This window comes from Bidens hawaiensis, unplaced genomic scaffold (genome assembly GCF_021521415.1).
Source record: "Bidens hawaiensis isolate Kalapana, Puna unplaced genomic scaffold, B.hawaiensis_p1.1 tig00017612_1, whole genome shotgun sequence".
Classification (NCBI taxonomy): Eukaryota; Viridiplantae; Streptophyta; class Magnoliopsida; order Asterales; family Asteraceae; genus Bidens; species Bidens hawaiensis.
Window position 1 is genome coordinate 192,933 of NW_027492666.1, and position 27,116 is coordinate 220,048.

The window sequence follows — 27,116 nt, forward strand, 5'->3', positions numbered from 1 at the left end:
GCAAGTAACGATCATTTTGGACAACCCTAGTAGAATGATGTCAAGAAGAGGACAATATCAGTGCTCTAATACCATGGGAGGTAACAAAAGATCAATGTTATGATACAATGCAAAGAAATAAGGAGTACAACGATGATACATGATTTATACACGTTACAAAAATAATTTGTTGTAATATATTACTTAGTTTTAGCTATTCAAATATTGACACAAGCAGTGGCGAAGCGTGGAAGAAGATGTCGAGGGGGTGGATGAAAATACGCATTAAAAAAAACCGTAAACGGAGGGGGCCGGGATTAAATTTTTCGGTTGAAAACGGGTAAATTTACACTACGTATAAAAAATGTCGGACGGAAACGAGTAAATTCACACTACTGCGCAAAAAACGAAAGGCGCCAGGGGCCAGGGCCACCCCTGGCCCCAACTATCCTTCACCAGTATTGGACACAAGCAATTAACTAGACATTAGTATTCTAGACCGCAATGAATTTTATTATAACGCGCAACCACCAAGAAGCAATAGTCACAAAAATATGTCACATGTATTTCATAACAACATGAAATCGCAAAATGAAAAAGAAACACCATGATGACCACCTTATATGGGTGGATAATAGCATACAATAAAATATTAGTGATTGTCTGATTGATAGGTATATAAAGATTTGTATTTGGCATGATAGATGATAAGTTAGTTTTTGGCTTACTTTTGTTTTCTGTCTATTTATGATAGTGTTCTCATATTTTTCAAATCTACTACTATTATTGTTCTGTAGTATACTATTTTTATACGATTATTTTATTTTATTTTTTATACTATTTGTTATTTATTTATTATTGTTGTTTTCTCTATGTTGTTTTAGAGTTTTTTTTATATATAAAACCGTATGTTTATTTTACATCGTCCATGCTGTATAGGTTTTTGGAGTTGGTAGTCTTCCTGGAAGCAATCACATAATCCTTCTCTTTCAGGATATAGGTAAAATATGTTTATATCCTACCATTCTTAGACCCTACTAAGATCACGTGTAATGATTAATGGCCCCACATCATCACCTTTTTTAGTAAAAAAATATGTGTAACAGATAACGCTCCATAATGCTCCATGAGTGGTATAAGGGCTTTATCCAACATCCACCCATATAATGTCTCTTTAATTTCTTATTACAATTTACACATGGCCTAATGCAGTTGTTGTTGGTGAGACTTTTGATTTGGTATGGTTGTTGTATGTTAGGTGATAAGTTATGTTTGGCTATTTAAACATTATGAAGTTTATAGGTTTTACTCACTATTTTATTACGTATGGTGTACACTTTGAAAATCTTTAACATCTGGTCCTTAAAGTGAACATAACGAATAAAGACGAATAAAGACATCGTTTGTTCGTTTTGTTTGTTTAAATTTATCGAAGAAACAAAGGAACATGAATAATTAAATAAATGAATTTTCTTATTCGTGTTCTTTCGTTGAAAATTAAATGTTTGTGGGTTTGTTTATGTTTATTTCTTGATATTTAAACGAACAATTCACAAATATTAGCATGAATATCTAAATTAAAGTCTAAACTAGCATGCGAGATTTCAAAAGTAAACAAAATATCTATACCAAGAATTTTTAACTTGAAATCAACTGGATTTATTATTCATAGTTGTAACAAATAAACTTTTAACTGGACATTTAAACAAGCAATTGTAATAAATACATAAATTAACGAACGAGACATGTGTTTATGTTCGTTCTTTTAATTATATGAGCAAAAAGTTGTGTTCATACTCGTTGATTCAATTAAACGAACAAAAAATGTTGTTTATGCCCGTTCGTTTATTAAATATATGAACAAAAGCAAACTTCCAGCCGAACGAATCACCAATGTTTCACAAATGTTCGCTTCGTCACACATCTATTAAGAAAATTTGAAAATCTACAAGTGCATGGAAAATGATTTAGTTGACTAACAGAATTCGTTCACACATAGTGTAACACTAGTAGACAAATGAGTATCATCGACAAATAAATTCATAGATAATTACGGCCGGTAAACCATGAGTAACAACCATTACAGACAAATGAATTTGTCTGTCGATGATACTCATTTGTCTTTAATGGTTGTTACTCATGGTTTACCAGCCGTCGCCAAATCTATGACAATGAGCAATCCCATTTGGGACAAATTACTGGTGGATTTTACCAAAGCGTACCAACATAATTTTCTGATGGTTTGTCGCAAACCAATAATTGCAGTACCGACACATTTTTACCTCCATACTACACTAAGTTTGCCGACAGAGTAGCGCGCTCGATAAACTATCAGTAATAATTCCAAAAAAAATAATTTTATTATCTTTAAAAATTTCTTGAAGATTAAAATAAATTATAAATTCCGTTAATTTAATCCATTTACAAAATGTACTAATAATATTTTAAAATAAACACAAAATATTTTAATATAAAAAGTAAGCTAAAGCATGGAATCTGGATTGGATCCAAGTATCAAAACTAAATACTCTTCAAGGGTGCAAACTAAAACTTTTAAAAATCCGACCGTTGGAAAAAATAAATTCAAATACCCAAACCAACGCTCCAGTAATCAATCTACCGTTTCATTCTTCTTCTTTCACATTAATCACTAATAATAATAATAATAATAATAATAATCAATACTCTCTCATTCTCAAACACCAATATAATGTCCGACGATGCCGCAACGATCAACACCTCAATCATGGTCCCGATCTCCAAATCCCTCCACCCGCTCCACGAAATCGCCATGACTCCCACCCACAAACTCCTCCTCAAACAATGGCTCAAGGAAGAAGAACTCATCCTCAACCGCATCGCCTTAAAAGAAACCCAAATCGACTCCGTCCGTAAAGAATTAACCCATCTCTACTGCTTCTTCTTCCTCTTCCACTCAATTTCCCTAATTATATTATTCACCACCACATCAACTTCTGCATTTCCAATGTCCTGTACCCGGTTGTGGGTCCCGAGCCTATGTTCCGTGTTGTGCTCGTTGGGGTTGATTTGGGCGGTTCGGTATAAGATGGAGAGCGAGGCGCATATCGAGAAGCTGTTGGAGAGGGAGAAGGAGGATGGGAGGTTGTTGGGGAAGTGTGTGGAGGAGTTGAAGAAGAAGGGGTTGGAGTTTGATTTGTTGAAGGAAGTCGACGCGCTGCGACGGGCCAAGAGTTTGAGGGTGTGTGAAGGGAAGGAAGGGGTGAAGAAATGGTCTGGGAGGGATTTTGTGACTTTGTTTTTTGTTGGTGTGGCTTGTTTTGTTCTTGTGCTTACTAGGGTTATTTTGTGTGACTGATTGATTCATGTTTTTGGGTTTTTAGATTTGATTGGTTGGTTGGTGTTGGCAGAAACTGTTGGTTTCTAATTTGGTAGCTTAAGTTTTTGTTGTATGCTTAATCTTAAAAATCATGTATACTCAGGGTCATATTCAGATTCAGATATATAATAATGGAATGTTTTGGTTTTAGATGTTTGTTTTTTTTTTGTGCATTTTTATTTTTGGTTTGATTGATGATGATTCCAATTTTGTATTACTGTTATGTTACGTCGACAGGGCGAAAAGACATGTACAAATCGGTTTAGAAACCCAAACCGACCCGGGTTAGTCAAATCGGGTTGGAACCAGTTTAGATGCAAAATGTTCAGTCCAATCTGGACCGGTTTGGATCAGGCTGTAACCGGTTTGGGACAAAAAAGGAAATGGTTTTTTGGCGTCTTTTTCAAATCGGGTCGGGTCTAAACCTGTGAAGGAACGAGACTTCTAACTGGCAGGTTGTATTGGGTTGACAACCAAACTGGTTTTTCTCGGGGAGGCTCTGAGAGTGTGCGAGCCGCACCATCGGCCGGGGCACCAACTTTTTTATACATATTGCACATATATGTTTTTTGGCGTTGAAAATAAGGTTATTTGCGATGGTTTATGAGATAATTACATGCTCAGAATGGTTTATGTTTATAATAAATCGGTTGATAAAAGTTTTATTCATGTACATTAGCGAATAAAAAATTTTCGTTAAAGCCTACGAGCCTTTTTATTTTAGCTAAGCCGAGGTATTTAAATTCTCGGAGACGGCTCTGGTTTTTCTGGTGATTGGTGAAGTGGGTTGGCTTAACCCTGTCAAGTTATATATATTTACTGACCAGAAAAGTCTAGTGACACAACCATGGACTAGTGTTATGTTTATTGGATTTGGTTTAGAATTATGATAATTAGGGGTAACCTTAATTTCTCAACGCACTCTTTATTTATTTTTTAGAACGGCGACAGTCTGCGGTATGACTGGGTGGTCGTAGGTTGGCTTGCGGCCGACCTACAGTTTGGAACCTCTGAATGTGTGATATAGTTAAATGAACTTTCTATATGTTAATATCAAAAATTTTGGCTGTCAAGCTAATTAACCAATAACATGAATTATGTTCCGGCTTCAAGAATTTGATTTATAATACAACATGATTTGACGGATTTAATTTATAAGTTGTTTAGGATTTTAGTACGAGCCGAATGATATTGGTAACATGATCCGGTAAAAGTGTCTCAAACATCCAAAGAATAAAACATGATGACACAAGTCAAAAAGAACTTGTTCTGTCACACATCAACAGTCTCAGATGATATGATCATGAAGTATGGGTTTGGTAACATATTGATCAGGTGAGGTTGGTGAAACAATGGGGTGACTTGTGTTTGGCACAGAATCTATAGTTGAACTTGTAAAGGCTGTAACATCTTTAAAATCAAAATCTGTCAAATACCCGGGCCGATTGATAACAGCTTGTGCTTCCACGTCTCCTGAAAGCATTGCCACCACTCGGGACATTGACGGTCTTTGCATTGGTGAGGTTTGCGTGCATAAAAGAGCGACTCTCATCACTTTTTTTACTTCATTCTCATCAAATTCAGACAACTCTTCATCCACCAGCTCAACTTCGCTATTAGCTTCGTGTAGGTTCCATGCCTAAAACCACACACCAAAGAAGCCAACCAGATAGAATTATTGATATATAAATACTCAAAAGTTATATAGTTTATCAGGAATAATAATAATAATAATAATAATAATAATAATAATATACCCACCCATTCAAGAAGATATATTTTCTCGTCTTCCATAGATGAATCAGAATTAGGCTAAGGGTAATGGGGTTTGGTTGAGTCCCAAGTGAGCCAAGCAAAATCTGACACGTAGGCGTTGATGTGGCACAGGATCAAGCCCCTCAACCAAGCCCCAGAGGGTGTAGTAGTCCAGGTGATCAGGGGCTTGGTCAGGGGCTTGATTGATTTTTTTTTGTTATATACACAAATATAAATTAAATTACTTCATTAAAACATAAATAAAAATGAAAATAAAAAGAAAAATAAAAAGGAAAATAAAAAAATACATATAAATAGCGCTTTTATTTTTGTGTTGCCAATTCCTTCCAAATACGTTCTTTTTCTTCCTCCATTAGCGTTTGGTCGTATGACGGTAGGTGGCTAAAGTCTTTGGCTAGAAAAGCCAAACTCTTGAAACAGTTTCTTTTGTGTCGAGCTTCACCAATCGAGTGGATGCCACTTGACAATTCCTTAATTTCTTTTTTATAGTCGCCATCAACAACCGTTTTTTTCCCACGACCCCTACCCGGAGGGCGGCTACAACCTTGGTCTTTCAAATGACCTTCGGACAAGTTTAGGTCGAAGTCAATATGATTCTCCGACCCGCTCGAAGAGATGTATGTGCCGGACGCACTAGTTTTTGTACGTTTTGCCCCATCGCCCATGTCCTCTGCACATAGTTCAATCCATTTCGAGCACTTTCTTAACACCTCCCACAAGTAGCCATCGTCAAACGTCTTCACCACCCCATACCTCCGCAACACCTCTTGTTTCCATTCATCACAAGTGAATTGGTAAACCGCGAGATCATCGGACCCACTCGGCCGCATTCGGTTAGCATTGCGGTTATGTATGTTGGTAAACAATCCTACATATTTACGAGTATCGGTCCACTGACCCGATATCATATTTTCGGTACGAGCCCTACTCCCCACTTGTTCATAAAAATATTCCCGAACCTTGGTCTAAAAAACTCGAGCTTTTTGAAAGTCGCCGACAAAATAAATAACAAAAAATGTAATAAGTACACATAAAACTTAAAAGAAATATCAAACAATAAAATTCACGAAATAATTTACCCGTGTTCCGATCTTGGGATATTTCAATCCAAGCTTTCGCCAATGCAAGCTTCTCTTCTTTAGACCACGGAGTAGTCTTCCGCTTCTCCGGTGCCGAGGGACCATCCGCTTCGCCGGTCTTCTTCCCCTTCTTTTTGTGGGATCGTTTTGCCGGCTCCAGTTGTGTTTCCGGGACCGAAAAATCAGGTTGTGACATCCCAATGAACTCTTGAAACGAATCGTCGTCCATGTAATTACATTCCTCGGGAAATTGAGTGTCGTTGATGTTGCCCCAACCCGACATGGTTTGTAACTTGATAAATTCTAAAATTATTAGAGAAAAATGAAGTGAGAATGGTGTGTTATTGTTATAAAATGGGGTAGTTATTTATAATGTGTTATTTAAAAAAAAACAATTTAAACTAGCCAACGGCTAGTTTTTTGAACCCCAAAAGCCCAACGGCTATTTTGTGTCCCGCGACCACAGTCACGCCGCCCAACCGCGCCCTGGCTCACCGGACCGGTGTAGCGGTGTTCGCGAGCCACATCACCGTCCACCTGGACCGCGCCCCACCCCTCACCCCCACTACCCATAGTCTTAGGCCTTCCACTTATAACCTCTAGAGCTACTACTCCAAACCCGAACACATCAGCTTTTTCTGTAAGGTGTCCGCGCATTGCATACTCCGGTGCCAAATACCCATTACAAAACATACATAAATACATATCAAATAAGCATACACACATGCATGCCTTATATGGAATCTTACAATGTGCCTGCAACACGAGTACTCATGTGCGTTTTCTTGTCATCATAAAGTTTGGAAATTCATCTTTCACGCTTTTTAATCTTATTCGATATGAATGATTCTTATTAATATAATAAAAATGCCGATATACTGTATCAATATAGTTACTTTATTTTTATATTTGACATCATTTCCATATAAATTTCGTATCTTCTTTATTTATTTTTATATCCATCTTTTTATAGTTCATGCCAAAAATATTTTAAAAAATTGTAGTTTCTTCACTTTGTATTATCGCATCTTTTTATAAAAACTAACTCAAACAGTTGCTTTTTTTTAGATCAGTCAGCTTTTAAAAATTTCAAAAACTAATTTCAAAATTAACAAAGTCAAATAACAGTATTTTCTACACAATACAATACAATAATAATAATAATACCTATTATTATAATTATTACTGTTACTATTTAAGGGGTTCTTACATAACTTTTATGTCAATACCGTACTGGTAAACACACGAACCGATACCCGACTTAACAACATTAATACTTGTATAATAAGAATCAGTAAAAGTATTTTTTTATGTTGTCAATTGATGTTATATATATAGTTTCTTTTTAAAGTAAACTGCGGTTTCGTTCCTGTGTTTTGTTTAAATTTACGGTTTTAGTCCAATAATTTTAAATCTGCGATTTTCGTCTATGTGGTTTTAATTCACTTGCAATTAAACCTACCACACTAACCCCGTTAAGTCCGATTGTTAACCAATTGGTTTGCCCCTCACGTGACGGGCGCTTTTGTCCCTTTTCCCTCAAATACACCTCAGCCCCCATGCGAGGGGGCTTGCGAATTAGGGTTGGGGTTTATTTGAGGAGAAAAAGGACAAATTGCCACTCATGTGAGGGGCACGCTGATGGGTTTAACCACCAGACTTAACGCAGTTAGTGGGGTCGGATTTAATTGCAAGTGAAACGAAACTACGGGCATGAAAATCGCATATTTAAACTATTGGACTAAAATTGCAGATTTGGACAAACCACATGGACGAAAACTGCAGTTTACTCTTCTCTTTAAGAGTATTGTTTTATAAAGACAAAATGGCAAAACTCGTCCTTTACGTTTGCATGTTTTTTCAATTGTTGTCCTTTAGCAAACTTAATAATAGAAAACATCCTTTATGTTCAAGAAACCTTGCACGGTTCGTCCTTTTCACTAACGAGGGTTAGTTTTTCTTGTTAAATCCAGTCATGTACACCTCATGTGAGGGCAATTTTGTCTTTTTACCCTATCGGGGGTTATTTGTGTAATTGACTTAAAAGTTTGGTCTTTAAATAAATAAAAGTTTCTCATTTTAACCCACATCTTCTTCCCCAAATATTCATAACCCACCAACAACACCACAATCAAACACCAGTGCACCACCGTCAACCCTTTCTTCTTCCTCTTTCTGCACCTCAAAACCACCACCCCCTACCATCACCAATCAAACAACCAACGCCACATCTGAAAATCCCGTCACCCACCTCCACAAACTCCGCCACCACACCAGACCTCACCACTGTCTACATACCTCGGCAAAGGCGATGACACCAAATTAAATCTACTCGCCGGAAACCGTTAACCGGAAAATTGATTTTGTTGTTGGAATACTTGAAATGGTGCTTGGTCAGTGAGGAATGCTTGTGCAAGTCTCAATCTATCATTCCCCTAAACTACCGCCGCCATCAAACCAACCCATTCTCTTGGCGGCTGATCCGTGATGTATCACCCCACTTAACGCAGTTAGTGGGGTCGGATTTAATTGCAAGTGAAACGAAACTACGGGCATGAAAATCGCATATTTAAACTATTGGACTAAAATTGCAGATTTGGACAAACCACATGGACGAAAACTGCAGTTTACTCTTCTCTTTAAGAGTATTGTTTTATAAAGACAAAATGGCAAAACCCGTCCTTTACGTTTGCACGTTTTTTCAATGGTTGTCCTTTAGCAAACTTAATAATAGAAAACATCCTTTATGTTCAAGAAACCTTGCACGGTTCGTCCTTTTCACTAACGAGGGTTAGTTTTTCTTATTAAATCCAGTCATGTACACCTCATGTGAGGGCAATTTTGTCTTTTTACCCCTTAGGGTTTATTTGTGTAATTGACTTAAAAGTTTGGTCTTTAAATAAATAAAAGTTTCTCACTTTAACCCGCATCTTCTTCCCCAAATATTCATAACCCACCATCAACACCACAATCAAACACCAGTGCACCACCGTCAACCCTTTCTTCTTCCTCTCTCTGCACCTTAAAACCACCACCCCCTACCATCACCAACCAAACAACCAATGCCACATCTGAAAATCCCGTCACCCACCTCCACAAACTCCGCCACCACACCAGACCTCACCATCGTCTACGTACCTCGGCAAAGACGATGACACCGAATTAAATCTACTCGCCGGAAACCGTTAACCGGAAAATTGATTTTGTTGTTGGAATACTTGAAATGGTGCTTGGTCAGTGAGGAATGCTTGTGCAAGTCTCAATCTATCATTCCCCTAAACTACCGCTGCCATCAAACCAACCCATTCCCTTGGCGGCTGATCCGTGATGTATCACCTAAGCCTAGACCTACAATAACCGAATCTCTAGATCTATGTTAGAACAAACTAAACTCCACCATAAAACCCTATTTTGAATCGATGATTGTAACATCCTGCTTTTGATAAGAATTAATAAAATAAATTTCTTTCATTTTATAAAGTGTCGTGTGTCAGTTTAAATAAATAAACTAATAGAAGGTGGGCTTGGACTTTAGAAAATGGAAAATAAGGAATGGAATGGGCCTTAGGTCCATGGGCTTAAGGGAGTATAAATACCCCTTAAACCCTAAACCTTTCCATTTTTATCCATTCTCTACACCATAGCCTACACCTTGGAAAACACACACACCATCCTATAACCCGAACCAAGATCCGAAGTTAAAACCCAAGATTGTTGGTGCTAGATCGTTGTGACGAACCAAAACAACATCAAAGACCAGCTCGTGTTCGAATACCGACTCGTCTATGGTACGTTTATATTTAGAAATCGTTCATATAGGTTCGGTTTGATTAAGGAAATCATAGATCTGTGTTAGTTTGTTATAAACGAATCCAAAACAACAAATCTTATGGAAATTGGTTAACATTTGATGGGTTAATTGTAAACCTAAGTAAACCCGTAACCTATATGCCTAAATCGCACCCCTTAAACATCGATGTTAGGCCGATTTGATGGTTGGGGTTTGTAGGAGCTGGTCAGACGATTCCGTTGATACCAAAATCGTGATATTTGGTTAAGAAACGAAAGTTTAATTGCAGATCTAAAATCTGTTGACTATTTGCTGTTCTTGACGATTTTGACTTTGACCCTTGAGTCAAAGTCTGGATAAGAACTATTGGTGATTCGTTATGGGTGATTCTTTAGCTAGTTCGTTATGGGAGCTTAGCGAATCAGAGGGTGATTCGTTAGCTAATTCGTTATGGGAGCTTAGCGAATCAGAGGGTGATTCGTTAGCTAGTTCGTTATGGGAGCTTAGCGAATCAGAGGGTGATTCGTTAGCTAGTTCTTTATGGGAGCTTAGCGAATCAGAGGGTGATTCGTTAGCTAGTTCGTTATGGGAGCTTACCGAATCAGAGGGTGATTCGTTAGCTAGTTCGTTATGAGAGCTTAGCGAATCAGAGGGTGATTCGTTAGCTAGTTCGTTATGGGAGCTTAGCGAATCAGAGGGTGATTCTTTACCTAATTCGTTAAGGGCAAAGTAACGAACTAGGAGTTTAATATAAAGACAGAATGGTCCCTGGACTTAGAAAAGAATTATATAATTACATAACAGCCCTTGGAGTTTGGCAATTTATGAAAGATACCTTTAAAGGTAAATGAGTAACGATTAACTAACCAGGTAATTATTTAATGAAGTAAAACAGCTTAGACGTGTACGACTAATTAAGTAGCAATGAGATGACTAGAGCGGTACTTAATACTGTAATTATTATACAGTTAGTCGTGCACAGCTCAAGAAGGGAATAACCGTAAACGGTGAACGAAACCGCATTGAGTTGAGTTTCTAGCCCCACTTCTGTGTCATGTTTTCGGGGCTGTGTGCATACTCGATATGTTTGTTAATACACTTATCCTAAGTGGTAAGTGTATGCCTTATATGAATGATGTGAAATGTATGAGTGATTGCTTGTTAGTACGTGAACGATCTTCGGATATTGCACGTACTGTCAGGTTGTAGTGTTACGTATAAGGTAAGTATAATGTATTTGCTTATATGCATGAATGCGATAAAGTTAATAAACGAAGGAAAGGCATGGTTGTTTGGTAACGAAGAGGGACCAGGCCCTAATAATATCTGTGATGTTAGGGACCAAGCCCTTATAATATCTGTGATGTTAGGGACCAGACCCTAATAATATTTGTGATGTTAGGGACCAGACCCTTATAATATCTGTGATGTTAGGGACCAGACCCTTATAATATATGTGATGTTAGGGACCAGACCCATATAATATCTGTGATGTTAGGGACTAGACCCTTATAATATCTGTGAGGTTATAGGGCGAAAGGCTCTTTAAAAAGTATGATTATGTATGTAAAGAAAGTATGAAGGTAAGAATGAAAGTATATGCACTTATGTGTGTATGAAAGAAAGTTAAGAGGTTAAGTATGAAATATAAGAAGGTATTGTATGATTATGTGATTAACTAGAACTCACTCAGCGTAGCTGACTTTTAGTATGCACGCAGGTGAGTAGGATGAGACAGTTGGCTTGAGTGGGGACACACGGCAGAAGAATAAGATTCTGGCATCTGAAGACTTATGATGTTTTAATTTTAATGCTTTAATGTTAAAAGACAAAGGAAGTTTTGAGACAAGTTATGAATTATGTAATGTTTTATGAAAGTTTTATATTCCGCGTAAAGTTTTAATTAACTCTGATATTTAGAACTGTGTTTATGAGTACATCCAACGTCCAATGTGAGGCACCGGGAACGGGGCCTTACAAGTTGGTATCAGAGCAAAGTTCGAGAGATTTAAGAATCCTACATGCTTAGACTCGAATAGAGAATGGGATTTAAGTAAGAAAAGAAAGAAGATGCCAGTTCAAGATAGCCATGTGTCACTCAACAAGCCCAGTAACGGTAAAGTGTATGGATAAATATGTATGTTAATGTTAGCTTGATTGCTAAAGAAACGATATGTGAATGTTAGGGATAGGATTATTTGATTGATTAACTGTTTGGAATAGAACCAGCACAAATAGACTCATAAGGGGAAGTGTATAGGACACGGAAAGTAACGTGATCAGCTAATCACAATTGGCCACTGTTATTACCTGTTAGCCTTACTATCCTTGTACTAAATAGTTCCTTAAGTGATGACGTTTGTGTTTTCCCTTTTTTTTAGAATACGATGGCTGGTACAGGAGGAAATGTGGAAGCGGGAGGTCGAAGACGCGGCAGGCCTCGTCGTGCCCAACGACCTTCGGTAGAGACAGCTTCCAACACCGAAGCTGAAGGAAGCACAGCTGGAAGAAACCCGGAGAACAACGAAGGAGTCCAACTGGGAATGATGTGACACTCGTCAATTTCAGGTTAACTCCGTTAATTCAAACGCAAGATCACACGAACTATGTCATTCCAGTCAACGCATTTCAAATTGCATTTAATTAGGATTAAATGACACATGACAATCGTTACACAAGTAGTCTTTCAGAATTTCACCAAAACACACACGAGTCGACTCAAACCGTTGGGGAACAAACAATAAATATTATAAACAAGTAATTTATATAATTATGTGTTACGTTTATGTGAAATGTGGTGCTTACATGTATAACCTCATATCATGAAGAAAATAAACTAGTTATGCTAGAATTATAGAAAATAGAAGTTGAGGGTGCTAGTTGTAACTTGTAATTTATTTAATTAATATATATATATATATATATATATATATATATATAACCTTAACCATAAACCCTAACCCTCTTCTCCCTCTCCCTCCCTCTTGCGATCGGCAGCCCCCCCCCCCCTCCCCCTTGGTTCGACCGAAACATACCACACACACATACGTACAATCAATTTTGCAAGCTTCTTGAATGTTTAAGGTGCTAACTAGGTAAACTAAACACTATATCTAATCTATTCTATGAATATTTTCATCATTAAACATATTAATCATAAACCCTAAGTTCTAAATATATTGATTATTTATTGAGTTAGGGGTGTATGCATGATTATTAGTTCATAGATTAATAGTTTGTTAAGTTTTTGATGAAAACTGATGCTGGACAGATTCATAATTTCGTGTTAGAACGACTGTAACTTGATGTTAATGATGTGTTTTGAAGTGATTATTGATTCTATGATGTAGTAGGTCTAGGATAGTTTCTAAAGAGTCTGAGTTTGTAATTTTTGGACGTGTGAAAGTTGGTTTTTATTAATTTACAAATTTTTTGTGCGAGTCTGTTTCGGGAAGCCTTCTTGTAGGCTGTTTTGTAATTAGTATATCTCACAAAATACAAGACCAAGTGAGTTGATTCCACTTCTGGAAGTTAATTATTTGATTAAGGAATCTAACCCAATTGTCCTTGCATTAATTGGATTAACCATGTAACGGGAACAGTATATACCGTTTTGTTGCGCATGATAATGACTGTTGTGTGCTTACTGTGTTGTTTTGATCATTGTGTGTAAACCATATGTTATAAAAATATAATAAAAGTATTTTTAGAAACCTAACTCAGTTGTGCTTCTGTGTTAAATTTTTGGTGATTTTATATACATGTATGGTTAGTAAAGTAGAGTCATCTTGACGTGTTAAAAATCTGTCTTGGTAACTTAGCTGCTGAATTCTTTGATTTAACATGAAAAGTGATGATTTGATCGATGGTTGCTATGTGTTTGACTTATTTGCCCTTGTGGGAGATAGTTTACCGATGATGTACCATAGTAACGTTTAACACTATACTTGTTCTCACATGCAATGTAAGGCCCCGTTACCGGTAGCCCTACTTTCGTGTTGGATTTACTCATAAACGCAGTTCTAATATCAGAGTTAATTAAAAACATTCGCGGAATATAAAAACTTTAATAAAACATTTCAAAACTTGTCTTAAACAACCAACTTGTCTTTCGAAAACTAAGTAATTAAAACATAACACGCCCTGAGCCTTCCGATGCTAGCCTCTTATTCAATGCCACGTGTCTCCTCAAGCGAGCTGCCTCATCCTACTCACCTGCGTGCATACTAAAAGTCAGCTACGCTGAGTGAGTTCTAGTTAATCATGCATTTTACAATACACACAAACTTATATTCTTTCATTCATACTTTCATACTTTCTTTTGTACTAACTTGCTTTCATATCTTACGTTATAAAGAGCATTACGCCCTACATTCCTCGAGTATTATTAGGGCTCGGTACCCTCCTTCCTCGAGTATTATTAGGGTTCGGTACCCTCTTTCCTCGAGTATTATTAGGGCTCGGTACCCTCTTTCCTCGAGTATTATTAGGGCTCGGTACCCTCTTTCTTCGAATATTAGTAGGGTTAGGTTCCCTAGTTCTCGAATATTAGTAGGGTTCGATTCCCTCTTCGTTACCATACAACCATACCTCATACCTCGAGTATTATTAGGGCTCGGTACCCTTTTTGTAACCATGCAACCATACAACCATCCTTTCCTTCTTTTATTAACTTTATCACGTTCATTCACATAAGCATTCATATCATACTTACCTTATACATAGCGTTACAACCTGACAGTACGTGCAATATCCGAAGATCGTTCACGTACCATCAAGCAATCATTCATACATCTCACATTATTCACATAAGGCATACACTTATCTCTTAGGATAAGCGTATTAACAAACATATTGAGTATGCACACAGCCCCGAAAACATAACACATAAATGGGGCTAGAAACTCACCTGAATCCTGTTACGCTCTCCGTTAATCGTTATTCCCTTCTTGAGCTGTGCACGGCTAACTGTATAATATTTACATGTATCAATTAACTACTACTACTCATGTTGTATTTCTATCTTTATATAACCCACAACGAACGGGGGTCCGGGGACAGCGCCCCTGGCAGCGGGGTCTAGGGGCGGCAGCCCCTAGCAGGGTCCAAGGGGCAGAGCCCCTGGCTGGGGTCGAGCTGCCAGGTCAGCTTGGAAAAATTTTATTTACATTAACTGTCTTAACACATTTTTCATTAGGTTTTTAATTTATTATCTAAGCGAACTTAACTTTAGGCGAAGTTAACTAGGAAGCGAACATAACATCAAGCGAAGTTAGCGATCAGCGAAGTTAACCCTAAGCGAACATATGCCATGCGAAGTTGTTACTAAGCGAAGTTAACCTTAGGCGAAGTTATCATGGGCGAACTTATCACCAAGCGAAGTTATGGCTTGGCGAACTTACTCAGCGAACTTATCTACGGCGAACTTGCTGCAGTTAACTTAATCCATCAGCGAAGTTGATCAGTTAGGCGAACTTGCTTGCAAGCGAACTTGCTTGCAGGCAAAGTTCGCGTGCAGGCAAAGTTCACTTGCAGGCGAAGTTGTGCAGCAGCCGCCGCTGTACGTCCTTAATCCCCAAAATCATCATCGTTTTACCGAGAAATCCATGGGTATGGTATTTGACTAACCCGCGATCATTCCTATGGTCGTTTTTGGATATGGTTTGACCCGAAAACACGTAAAGTTTGGACCTTTAAGTTCAAAAACGTTCAATACTAGTGTTAAGGGTTCATTAATCGAGCCGTTTCCATTTTCGGGTTCATTACATTCGTATTTATCATCAAGTTTACAATTTTATGTTTCGTTTATACCCGATCTACTCTCGTTCTAAGTTTCAATGCTAAACGCTAATAAAACGTAAACTTTAAAGGGTCAAGAACATACCTTTAGTGCTCGTTTGGATCTCGTTTGACTCGTTTATGCACTCTAGATCTCGTGTAATAAAGATCTAATGCCAACTAACGTTCGTTTGGCCTCAAGCCCCTCTCGTCTCTCTTGGCCATGTATACGGTGGTGTGTGGTGTGTGTGTTTTGGAGTGTGTAGAGATTAGGATGGAAAGAAATGAGGGTTTAGGGTTTTATGGTGGTTTAGGAGGATATTTATATTCCCCAAGACCCATGGACCTAAAGCCCGTTACCCTTTAATCCATCTTATTTAATCCCAATCCATGATCTTTTCTTTATTTAGCATAAATTACTTATTAACACTCGATAACTAAACGCAACTTTCTTTATTTAATACTAGAATCATTTTAGGATGTTACATGCAACTTATCACCAACGTGTTTATCGAGTCGCACTTATTTCATAAATGAAACACGAACGCATCTCATGCATAACTTTTATGTGTCGAGTCTAGAGACTCACTCGTAGTTCAAACACTTAGAAATCTCATTCTTGTTTTAGAGCACTAGTGTGGATTTTTGTGACGCATGCTTTTTCTCGGATCTTTTTGTTAACTTCGCAAACAGTGAGTTTCACGGCCCCTTTTACTCTTTTAACGCTTTTATTAGGGGGAGATAACATACTCCAACGATTTAGATTTTGTTGCTCATTGTATATCACTTGTAAGGCTAAGTGGCAACAAACCAACTAAGTCCTTCTGAACATCAAACCGGTTAATATTTGGATAATAGCGAGTCACCTTTGAGCAGTACTACTGGGTTTGACAAACCCCATCCAACTCTAAACTCGACTGTAGGTCGAGTGGGTGTAATTTTGGCTAACACATTACCATGGTCGTGGTTGACATGGTGGCAAAGTAATTGTATAAACAGTCAGCTTCGGTGTCGAACACTTAGTAATACATGCTTGATAGGTTAGCTACCTATTGATATATAATTGACATAACACTATCTGGTAACGTTAAAACGCAACGCTTAATTTATGTAAACCTGTGAACTCACCAACACTGTGTTGACACTTTTAGTATGTTTATCTCAAGGGGCGGACTTACTTGAATGGGAGAGATAACACCCGCTACCCCTCAACTTTTCCGGCGAAGTGGAAATTTTTTTCTTTTTGTTACGTTTTATGAATTACGTTACACCTGAAATTATATTATGTTACCCCGCAACAAATTTTGAAACCTTTTGAAACCCCACAACAATAGTTTTCAAAGTTTTAAAACCTGTTTGGAATCCATGGTGGTTGAAAGAGAGAGAAAGAGGAGTTGGGGAAGACAAGTGATAGTGGGTTAAAATAAACTAAAAAAAGTAAATTAGATGTAAATTTGTTATTAACTCCTTTTAGTTTAAAAATGTTACAAATTGTACCCTTTAGTTAGATTTGAATTTATAATTTAACATTTTATATTTCTTATTCATCAAACCTAGTTAAATTGAATAGATAAATAATATATTTGTTTTCACTTTTTCGTTAACTGACTTATAATGTTTTTTTTAATTTGTTATTTTTTATTTACAATTGTCTTTTATATTTCAATTTAATTAAGTATTGAAAGTTTGAAACTACCATCAATAATATGTGTTTGACTAGTAGAAAGATAGTAACATAATTAATGTATTAGAGGTGGAACCTCTAGGTAGTTTGACAACTTATAACCCTGGGAATGGAAATAGGAAGTTTGACAACAAAAGGTCCTTATCATCGAACCCCCCCACAGCAAAACACCACCGTAAACCCAAAGTCGCTCGAAACTTCAACAATCAGAGTTCCAACAAAAGCAACAGTGGCGGACAGGGTTCGAGTAACTATGTTGGAAAGTACCCGAAGTGTAAAAAGTGCAACTATCACCATGCTGGCCCGTGCGACCGTATCAAATGTCTGCGATGCGGTAAACTAGGTTATCAGGCTAAGAACTGTAGAGGAGAACTTGCGGGAAAAGGCGCTCCTAAACAGCCTGCAACAACGAAAATGTGCTTTGAGTGTGGTCAGGAGGGTCATTTCAGGAAGGACTGTCCTAAACTGAAACAAAATAAGGGCAACGGAGGCAATAGCAGTAACGGAGGTGGCAGTAAGGGTAGAGCCTTTGCCATTGGATCCTAACGTGGTTACACGTAAGTTTCCGGTAAACGACTGCTTTGCTTCTATTTTGTTTGACACCGGAGCTGATAGGAGTTTTGTGTCGCAAGCCTTTAGTAAACTCTTAGACTTAACTCCAACTCCGTTAGATGCTAAGTTTCCTGTTGAATTAGCTGACGGTAAGTCTATAGAAACAACTCATGTACTAGCGGGATGCAAGTTGAAACTGTCGGGTTATACTTTCGATATCGACCTCATACCATTTACACTTGGTAGTTTCGATGTCGTTGTCGGCATGGACTGGTTATCCGAAAATAGAGCTGAGATTATATGTCACGACAAGACAGTTCATATCACTACCCCTTCCGGCGAAATCATCTCGATACAGGGCGAGAAGAGCGACATGACTACTAGTGTCATCAACCTCATGAAGGCGCAGAAATATTTACGAAAGGGGTCATCCGGCTATTTTAGCTCATCTTATCGAGAAACCCGCGGAGGAGAAGCGGATCGAAGATATACCGATTGTGCGAGATTTTCCCGAAGTCTTCCCGGAAGATTTGTCAGGACTCCCACCCGTACGAAAAGTCGAGTTCCAAATCGACTTAGCCCCCGGCGCGGCACTCATAGCACGAGCCCCGTATCGGTTCACACCGGCGGAGCTTCAGGAGCTGTCCACTCAATTACAAGACTTGTTGGATAAAGGTTTCATCCGACCCAGCTCATCACCATGGGGAGCCCCTGTCCTATTTGTCCGAAAGAAGGACGGTACTTTCCGCATGTGCATCGACTACCGAGAGCTGAACAAGGTGACGGTCAAGAACCATTATCCCCTACCCCGAATTGATGATCTTTTCGACCAGCTTCAAGGATCGAGTTACTACTCGAAAATCGATCTGAGATCTGATTACCATCAATTAAGAGTGCGCGAGGAAGACATTTCAAAGACGGCGTTTAGAACTCGGTACGAGCACTATGAGTTTTCGGTTATGCGTTTTGGCTTAACCAATGCACCAGCCGTATTCATGGACCTCATGAATAAAGTATGCAAGGCGACATCCTGCCCCTCGCACCACCAATATTGTCCGCTCTGCCCACGAAGAGCTCACGGATTTGTTTTTGATTGCCCAAAACGCGTTGGTGATTGAAGAGGCAGGACATTACTTATGAACCAATTATCTCTCTTGTCCACGGCCGATGTGGGATAGCCTAATAGTGGGACGATGTTGTGTTTGCCAAGGGTGTTACAGACAACCCCCATTGGACTTATCGTCCTCGATGAGGCGTGTCACATCATGTGACATCTGCCCCGATCCGACCCAACCCAGGTACCCGTTTCTCCGATCCGATCTCTTTCTTTTATCATTTAATATTTATTTATGCTTATACTTTACTTTTAATAATAATAATATTTTCCTTCCCGCCTCTTCCTCTCTTTTCCTTCCCGCCGTCCCGTCCCTCTTCTTCTCTCCGCCTTCTTTTCTCTTTTGTCGCCGTCCCGCCCTTTAGCCTTGAACCCCCTTTTTCTCTTAACTCTTTGCTTGTCCTTTGATTCTTCCCGCCTAAGGTTGTCTGCGCAGCTCCACGCGCCAGACTCCTTGCAAGGAAGCCTGCGTGAAGACCAGTTGTTCCTGCGCTACGCGAGGCGAACTGTTCTCGCAGCGCGCTAAGAATTGTAGTTCTTCTCGCAGCGCGCTAAGAACGGTAGTTCTTCCCGCGACGCGCTAAGAATTGTAGTTCTTCTCGCAGCGCGCTATGAATGGTAGTTCTTCCCGCGGCGCGCTGTGGACTGTTCTCTGTCTGCCTTCGCGCTCAAGCTTTCTCGCGCTATGTCTTGAGTCTTTTCTTCTGTTTAATCCAGCCGTTTACTTTTGTGATGTCTTATCTTCTGAGCTTTTGACCTGACCTATCTTATGTCTGAAAAGCCACTTTTGGCGCAGCATGCGCACCAACCCCATTGGTTGACAGAAAAAGTGACTGACATTATCTTTTGAGATCTGCTTTTCCATGCTTGACCAGTACCTTTATCTGACCCTCCCATGCCTGTTTACTGTTACCTGTCAGCTTTTCCTTTGCCCCCTGCAGCTGCCATATCTTTTGATATCTTTTGCTTTTGGAATCTTTTACTTTATGGAGATCTTTTCCCCTTTTCTAGGGATTGTGTTCCCTAGGGTTTCCCTATAAATAATAATGTTAATTTCCTAACACTGCACACACAAATACTTATTATCTTTATCTTCCTTTGCTCCTTGCCGTTGTTCTTCCTCTGCCGTCTCCTCTCTCTTTGCCTTCGTCTTCTATCCTGTTCTGCCCTGCTTTTCCGGTAATATATTATATATAATAATTTACTTATTAATTATGCTAACTTATAATCAAGACTTAAATCAAATCATTAAAACAATAATCTTATTTATAGGTTAACTTGTGCTTGTTTAAAGTTGGTTCTTGCTTTATCTTACACCGCATCGTTTATCAAGTGAGTAATCTCGTACCTAATCCCTTTTTATTTTTAATGTTTTGGGATGTTCATGTGTTCATACAAACTTAGAGTCTTAAACTTGTTTATGAACTTTAGTCGCGCAGTATCCCATGTGTTGAGGACGTAGACTTGGCTGTTTATTTGTATGTGTGGATCATTAACCGTCTTGTCGGTCTATTCCGCAGTTCTCATGGTACCATTAGATGAACACGGGAGAACTATCGTTTATGATTTTCTCTTTTGTTTACACTTGCACAGTCTTTCTTGTTTGTGAGCTCAATTGTGAGCACTGGCAGTCTATGAATCTTAGAGTTGGTCCCGATCGGATTACACCCTTGTTGAAAACCAGACATACACATGTTGCGCGCAGATTTATTGTTATCTATGTATTGTAATTAAACTTGATTTCTCACCAACACGCAAGTGTTTGACGTTTTATTTTAACACATGTTCAGGTTTGCTGTAGCTACATTTGGAGCTTGTGGACACGTAGGACGTTTTTACTTTTGGACCTAGATTAAAATGTATCAAGACAAGTTATTATTGTTCGAATATTTTGTCTTATAATATAATGATTTATGTTGATTTATGTTATCTTGTGTTTACGTTGTGCGTGCGCGAATGAATATATTTATTAAATATTGACACCCAATAGTGTCACGAGTAATGAAACAATATGTGGCGCCCCGATGTATAATCCGCCTTTGGTCGGGTTGTTACAGATTGGTATCAGAGCTTGTTGACTTTAGGATAGGTGGTTAGACGTAACGGCCTAGAATACCTAAGAGTCCCTTCTCGCGCATGAGAGAAATCTCATGTTTGCGCGCTTATTGTTAATTACTCGTTATTTATAAATATGCTTGCGCAGACGCAGCGTATGGTTTTATGTTTTATTTCGCGATATTTCGATTTTTGCTGAATTTCATTTTTATTGATTTTACTTACATATTCGTTTGTTGGGATTGAAAATCCGAAAAGTCTTGGTGATACATGAATAGTTGATTTTCAATTTCCATCTACGATTATGTACTGAGGTTGGAGACTTGAAAAGTCATGGTGATACATGAATTGTCAACCTCCAATACTCATTTTCTTGTATATTTTATATTGAAGATTGAAAAGTCATGGTGATACATGAATCGTCAATCTCCAATACTCGTTTACTCGTCATTTTAAATTGAGAATTCGAAAAGTCATGGTGATACATGAATTGTCGATTCTTGATTCGAATTTGTTACCTTTATTAAGTCTGCATTTAGGGTCAATTATTTTACTTTAACTTTTGACAGTAACTGACTCCGCGAAACCAAGCTTTTCGAGGTTATACTTTGCGCTAAAACCAAGATATTAACTAAAAATTAAAACTTTTATAGAATGCCTCCGCTATCTCGCCGTCATCAGAGGAGAGAAGCCTCGCGCAGGCGTAGACAGCAACGTTCCCAGGAAATGGCCGCCGCAATAGCCCAAGCTTTGAGCCAAAACAATACCTCCGGTTACAACATTAAGTCCTTTAATGCGGGTAACCCTCCGAAATTCACAGGGCTTGAAGGAGCCACCGTGATGCTCCAGTGGCTCGAGAAGATTGAAAACACTTTCCTCCATACCCAATGCCCTCCAGACAGACGAACCCTATATGCTTCCAGTGTCCTGGAATCTAGAGCGCTTACATGGTGGAATGGAGTAGCTCATGCGCGTGGCGCAGAAGCTGCTTCTAGCATGACATGGGAGGAATTCAAGGAAATTCTGACGCGAGAATTCTGCCCTCCCAACGAAGTTAAGCGCCTGGAGGAGGAATTTTGGAATCTTAAGCAATACAGCGGTGAAGCGCGCGAGTACGCGACGCGCTTCCATGAACTAAGCCTGCTTGTCCCTCACCTTGTTACCCCTTCCCGCCGAGCCATAGAGAAATTCCTTGGGGGTCTCCCCATGGAAATTCAAGATTCTGTATGGGCCAGAAACCCAGCAACCCTCTCTGACGCCATCGAATTGGCCGCTGTGCTCAGCGACAACCATGTCAGAGCAGGAACCCTGTTCCTGCGGGGAGCTGAGAAGACCAAACCCACCAAGACTGCCCCTGAACCAACAGAAACCAAACCAGAACCCTCAAACCATAACAACCAGAAACGTAGGCGCAGACAAGTTTACGCGCTTACCAGCCCGCCCATAGTCCAGCAACCCGCCTACCCACCTCTAGTATACGCTCCTAACCCACTGTCGACTTACCCAACACCTCCTGTAGTCCACAACTATGCCTTAACCAATCCCGCACTCCCTGCCCCGCCAACTAAGAAACCCTACACAGGAAACCACCCCTTTTGCCCAACCTGTGGACTCCACTACCCACCTCAAGTCCCATGTCAACTTTGTAACCGATGTGGCCGCGCTGGTCACCTTGCAGAAAACTGTAGAGTCCTTCCCGCCAATCCAATTGCGCCAACACCACCAGTCTACCCGCAGAACCCACAACCAACCTACCAAAATCCACGACCCAGATCGTGCTTTAACTGCGGTGATCCCAGTCATTTCCGGAACGCATGCCCGAGGTTACAAGTTCAGATTACGCAAGCGAATCCGGTGAACCAGATTTCGAACCAAGTGACGCGGGGCCGAGCTTTTAATATAACCGCGCATCAAGCGCAAGCGAATAATGACGTAGTTAATGGTACATTTTTGCTTAACGGATTTTATGCTTCTGTACTTTTTGATACTGGCGCCGATCGAAGTTTTATTTCTCGCGCGTTTGAGCAGAAGCTTGCGCGACCGCGCAACGACTTAAAAGAAAATTTTTCAGTTGAATTGGCTAATGGCGAAACTGTTTTAATTAACTCAGTGATTAAAGATTGCACGCTTAACCTTAACGAAAACGATTTTCTGATCGACCTCATCCCCATGTTTCTTGGAAGCTTTGATGTTATTATTGGTATGGACTGGCTCTCGAAGAATCGCGCCGAAGTTATTTGCGCCAAGAAGTTGATTCGCATTCCTCGAGAAAACGGTGATCTTCACATCTACGGCGAGAAACCCTCCCGCGGTCTTAAGCTTATGTCTTGCGCCGAAGCCCGAAGGCTCATGCGGAAAAGGTGTATTGCATTCTTAGCCCATGTGGTTAAACCTGCTGAAGAAAAGAAGCTTCGCGATATCCCTGTTGTGCGTGAGTTCCCTGAAGTTTTTCCTGATGATCTTCCTGGTATCCCTCCCGCTCGTGAAGTCGAGTTCCGTATTGATCTTGTCCCTGGTGCTTCCCCCGTAGCCAAATCTCCTTATCGTCTTGCACCCGCTGAGATGCAAGAATTGGCAAGCCAACTTCAAGAGTTGACCGCTAAAGGATTCATTCGCCCTAGCTCTTCGCCCTGGGGTGCTCCGGTGTTGTTCGTTAAAAAGAAAGATGGTACGTTTCGCATGTGTATCGATTACCGCGAGTTGAACAAACTCACCATTAAGAACCGGTATCCCTTACCGCGTATTGACGACCTCTTTGATCAACTCCAAGGTGCCTCTTGTTTCTCCAAGATTGATCTCCGCTCTGGCTATCACCAGTTGCGCATCCGCGATGAAGATGTTCCGAAGACTGCTTTTCGAACTCGTTATGGCCATTTTGAATTCTTGGTCATGTCCTTCGGTTTAACCAACGCACCCGCCGTTTTCATGGATCTAATGAATCGGGTGTGTAGGCCTTTCTTGGATAAATTCGTGACTGTGTTTATCGATGATGTTCTGGTGTATTCTAAGACCAAGGCCGAGCATGAGCAACATCTTCGGTTGGTATTGCAAAAGTTTAGAGCCGAGCAGCTTTTTGCCAAGCTCTCCAAGTGTGAATTCTGGTCTGATGAAGTACAGTTTCTTGGTCATGTTGTAAACAAGATGGGTATTCATGTCGACCCATCCAAAATTGAAGCAATCAAGAACTGGATTACGCCGACCACTCCTACCGAGATCCGTTCCTTCTTGGGCTTAGCTGGTTATTACCGGCGATTTATTTCGAACTTCTCAAAGATCGCATTGCCTTTAACAGCTCTAACGCACAAGGGTAAACCGTATATTTGGGGCTCGAAGCAAGAAGAAGCCTTTCTGACGCTCAAGCGTTTGTTGTGTGAAGCTCCTGTTCTAGCGTTACCTGAGGGTAATGATGATTTTGTCGTGTATCGCGATGCATCCAACCAAGGTCTCGGTTGTGTTCTTATGCAACGAGGCAAGGTTATCGCTTACGCATCAAGGCAACTCAAGGTTCACGAGAAGAATTATACAACTCACGACCTCGAACTAGGCGCAGTGGTATTTGCCTTGAAGATCTGGAGACACTACCTTTATGGTACTAAGTGTATCCTCTACACTGACCATAAAAGCCTTCAGCATATCTTTGATCAAAAGGAACTCAACATGAGACAACGCCGATGGAACGAACTCATCAGCGATTACGATTGTGAGATCCGGTATCATCCTGGTAAGGCTAATGTGGTAGCTGATGCGCTCAGCCGTAAACCCTGCCAGCTTAACTGTATCTTGCCGCGCACGCAGCTTCACTTTGCGCCGATTCAGAGCAATCTTGAATCACGCATTCGTGACGCGCAGCGCGCATCCATCAGTAATGATAACCTTCGCGCCGAGTTAGCGTGTGGCGCGGAAGCGCATTTTGTCCCTAATCTGAGTGGAATTCTCTGCTATCTCAATCGCATCTGGATTCCCTTTGATGAGAATCTTCGCGCTGATATCCTGAGTGAAGCGCATAAATCTCGGTATTCTATTCATCCCGGCGCTGATAAAATGTACAAGGATTTGCGCATTACTTATTGGTGGCCCGGTATGAAAAAGGATATTGCTGTGTTCGTAGCTAAATGCCTGACTTGTTCTAAGGTAAAAGCTGAACATCAACGCCCATCTGGTTTGCTCGAACAACCAGAAATTCCTACGTGGAAATGGGAAGGTATAGCGATGGACTTTATTACCAAGTTACCTTTGACAGCAAGCAAACATGATAGCATTTGGGTAATAGTGGATCGTTTGACTAAGTCTGCTCACTTTCTGCCCATTCGTGAAAACTACCGTGTTGAGCAACTCGCGCAGCTTTATGTCAAGGAAATTGTCTGCCGCCATGGTACTCCTTTGAGCATCATATCCGATCGCGATGGCCGTTTTATATCTCGCTTTTGGAAATCTCTCCAATCTGCGCTAGGAACTCGCTTGGACATGAGTACGGCATATCATCCTCAAACTGACGGTCAGTCTGAGCGAACTATTCAAACTCTTGAGGATATGCTCCGATCTTGTGTTCTTGATTATGGAGGTAATTGGGATTCGCACCTGCCTTTGATCGAGTTCTCTTATAATAACAGCTATCATTCCAGTATCGGTATGGCCCCATTTGAAGCACTTTACGGTCGTAAGTGCCGCTCCCCGATTTGTTGGAGCGAAGTGGGTGAAGCTCAAATCACAGGACCCGAACTTGTTCAAGAGACAACCGATAAAATCGCCAAGATCCGTGATCATCTGCTGACTGCCAGAAGCCGACAGAAGAGTTACGCAGATCGCAGGCGAAAGCCTCTCGAATTTCAAGTTGGTGATCTTGTTCTCCTCAAAGTATCGCCCTGGAAGGGTGTTGTCCGCTTTGGGAAGAAAGGTAAGCTTGCTCCTCGTTATGTTGGTCCATTCAAGATTATCGCGCGTGTGGGAAAAGTTGCCTACAAACTTGACCTGCCGCCCGCGCTCAGTAATGTGCATCCAACGTTCCATGTATCCAATCTCAAGAAATGTTTAGCTGACGAGAACCTTCACATTCCACTTGATGAAGTTCAAGTTGATGAATCTATGCATTTCGTTGAGAAGCCTGTTGAGATTATGGATCGCGAGGTTAAGCAAACCAAGCGCAGTCGCATCCCTATCGTGAAAGTTCGCTGGGAGTCCAAGCGCGGAGCCGAGTTTACATGGGAAAGGGAAGATCAAATGAAGATCAAGTACCCGCACCTGTTCTCTGCGCAACCTACTTCGAGATAAATTTCGGGACGAAATTTCTTAAAGTAGGGGAGACTGTGACATCTGCCCCGATCCGACCCGACCCAGGTACCCGTTTCTCCGATCCGATCTCTTTCTTTTATGATTTAATATTTATTTATGCTTATACTTTACTTTTAATAATAATAATATTTTCCTTCCCGCCTCTTCCTCTCTTTTCCTTCCCGCCGTCCCGTCCCTCTTCTTCTCTCCGCCTTCTTTTCTCTTTTGTCGCCGTCCCGCCCTTTAGCCTTGAACCCCCTTTTTCTCTTAACTCTTTGCTTGTCCTTTGATTCTTCCCGCCTAAGGTTGTCTGCGCAGCTCCACGCGCCAGACTCCTTGCAAGGAAGCCTGCGTGAAGACCAGTTGTTCCTGCGCTACGCGAGGCGAACTGTTCTCGCAGCGCGCTAAGAATTGTAGTTCTTCTCGCAGCGCGCTAAGAACGGTAGTTCTTCCCGCGACGCGCTAAGAATTGTAGTTCTTCTCGCAGCGCGCTATGAATGGTAGTTCTTCCCGCGGCGCGCTGTGGACTGTTCTCTGTCTGCCTTCGCGCTCAAGCTTTCTCGCGCTATGTCTTGAGTCTTTTCTTCTGTTTAATCCAGCCGTTTACTTTTGTGATGTCTTATCTTCTGAGCTTTTGACCTGACCTATCTTATGTCTGAAAAGCCACTTTTGGCGCAGCATGC

At 40.3% G+C, this 27,116-nt stretch overlaps 1 protein-coding gene across 1 annotated transcript; it reads left to right on the forward strand.

The window, feature by feature from the left end:
* The first annotated feature begins 2,504 nt into the window (after positions 1-2,504).
* Positions 2,505-3,494, forward strand: LOC143554347 (uncharacterized). The gene has a single exon (XM_077044121.1). The coding sequence runs from the start codon at positions 2,690-2,692 to the stop codon at positions 3,314-3,316; it is 627 nt and encodes a 208-aa protein (XP_076900236.1). The 5' UTR covers positions 2,505-2,689; the 3' UTR covers positions 3,317-3,494.
* Positions 3,495-27,116: the final 23,622 nt, after the last annotated feature.

Bases quoted from the DNA above. Each gene is read 5' to 3' on its own strand.
- LOC143554347 (XM_077044121.1), top strand. From the start codon at position 2,690: ATGTCCGACGATGCCGCAACGATCAACACCTCAATCATGGTCCCGATC.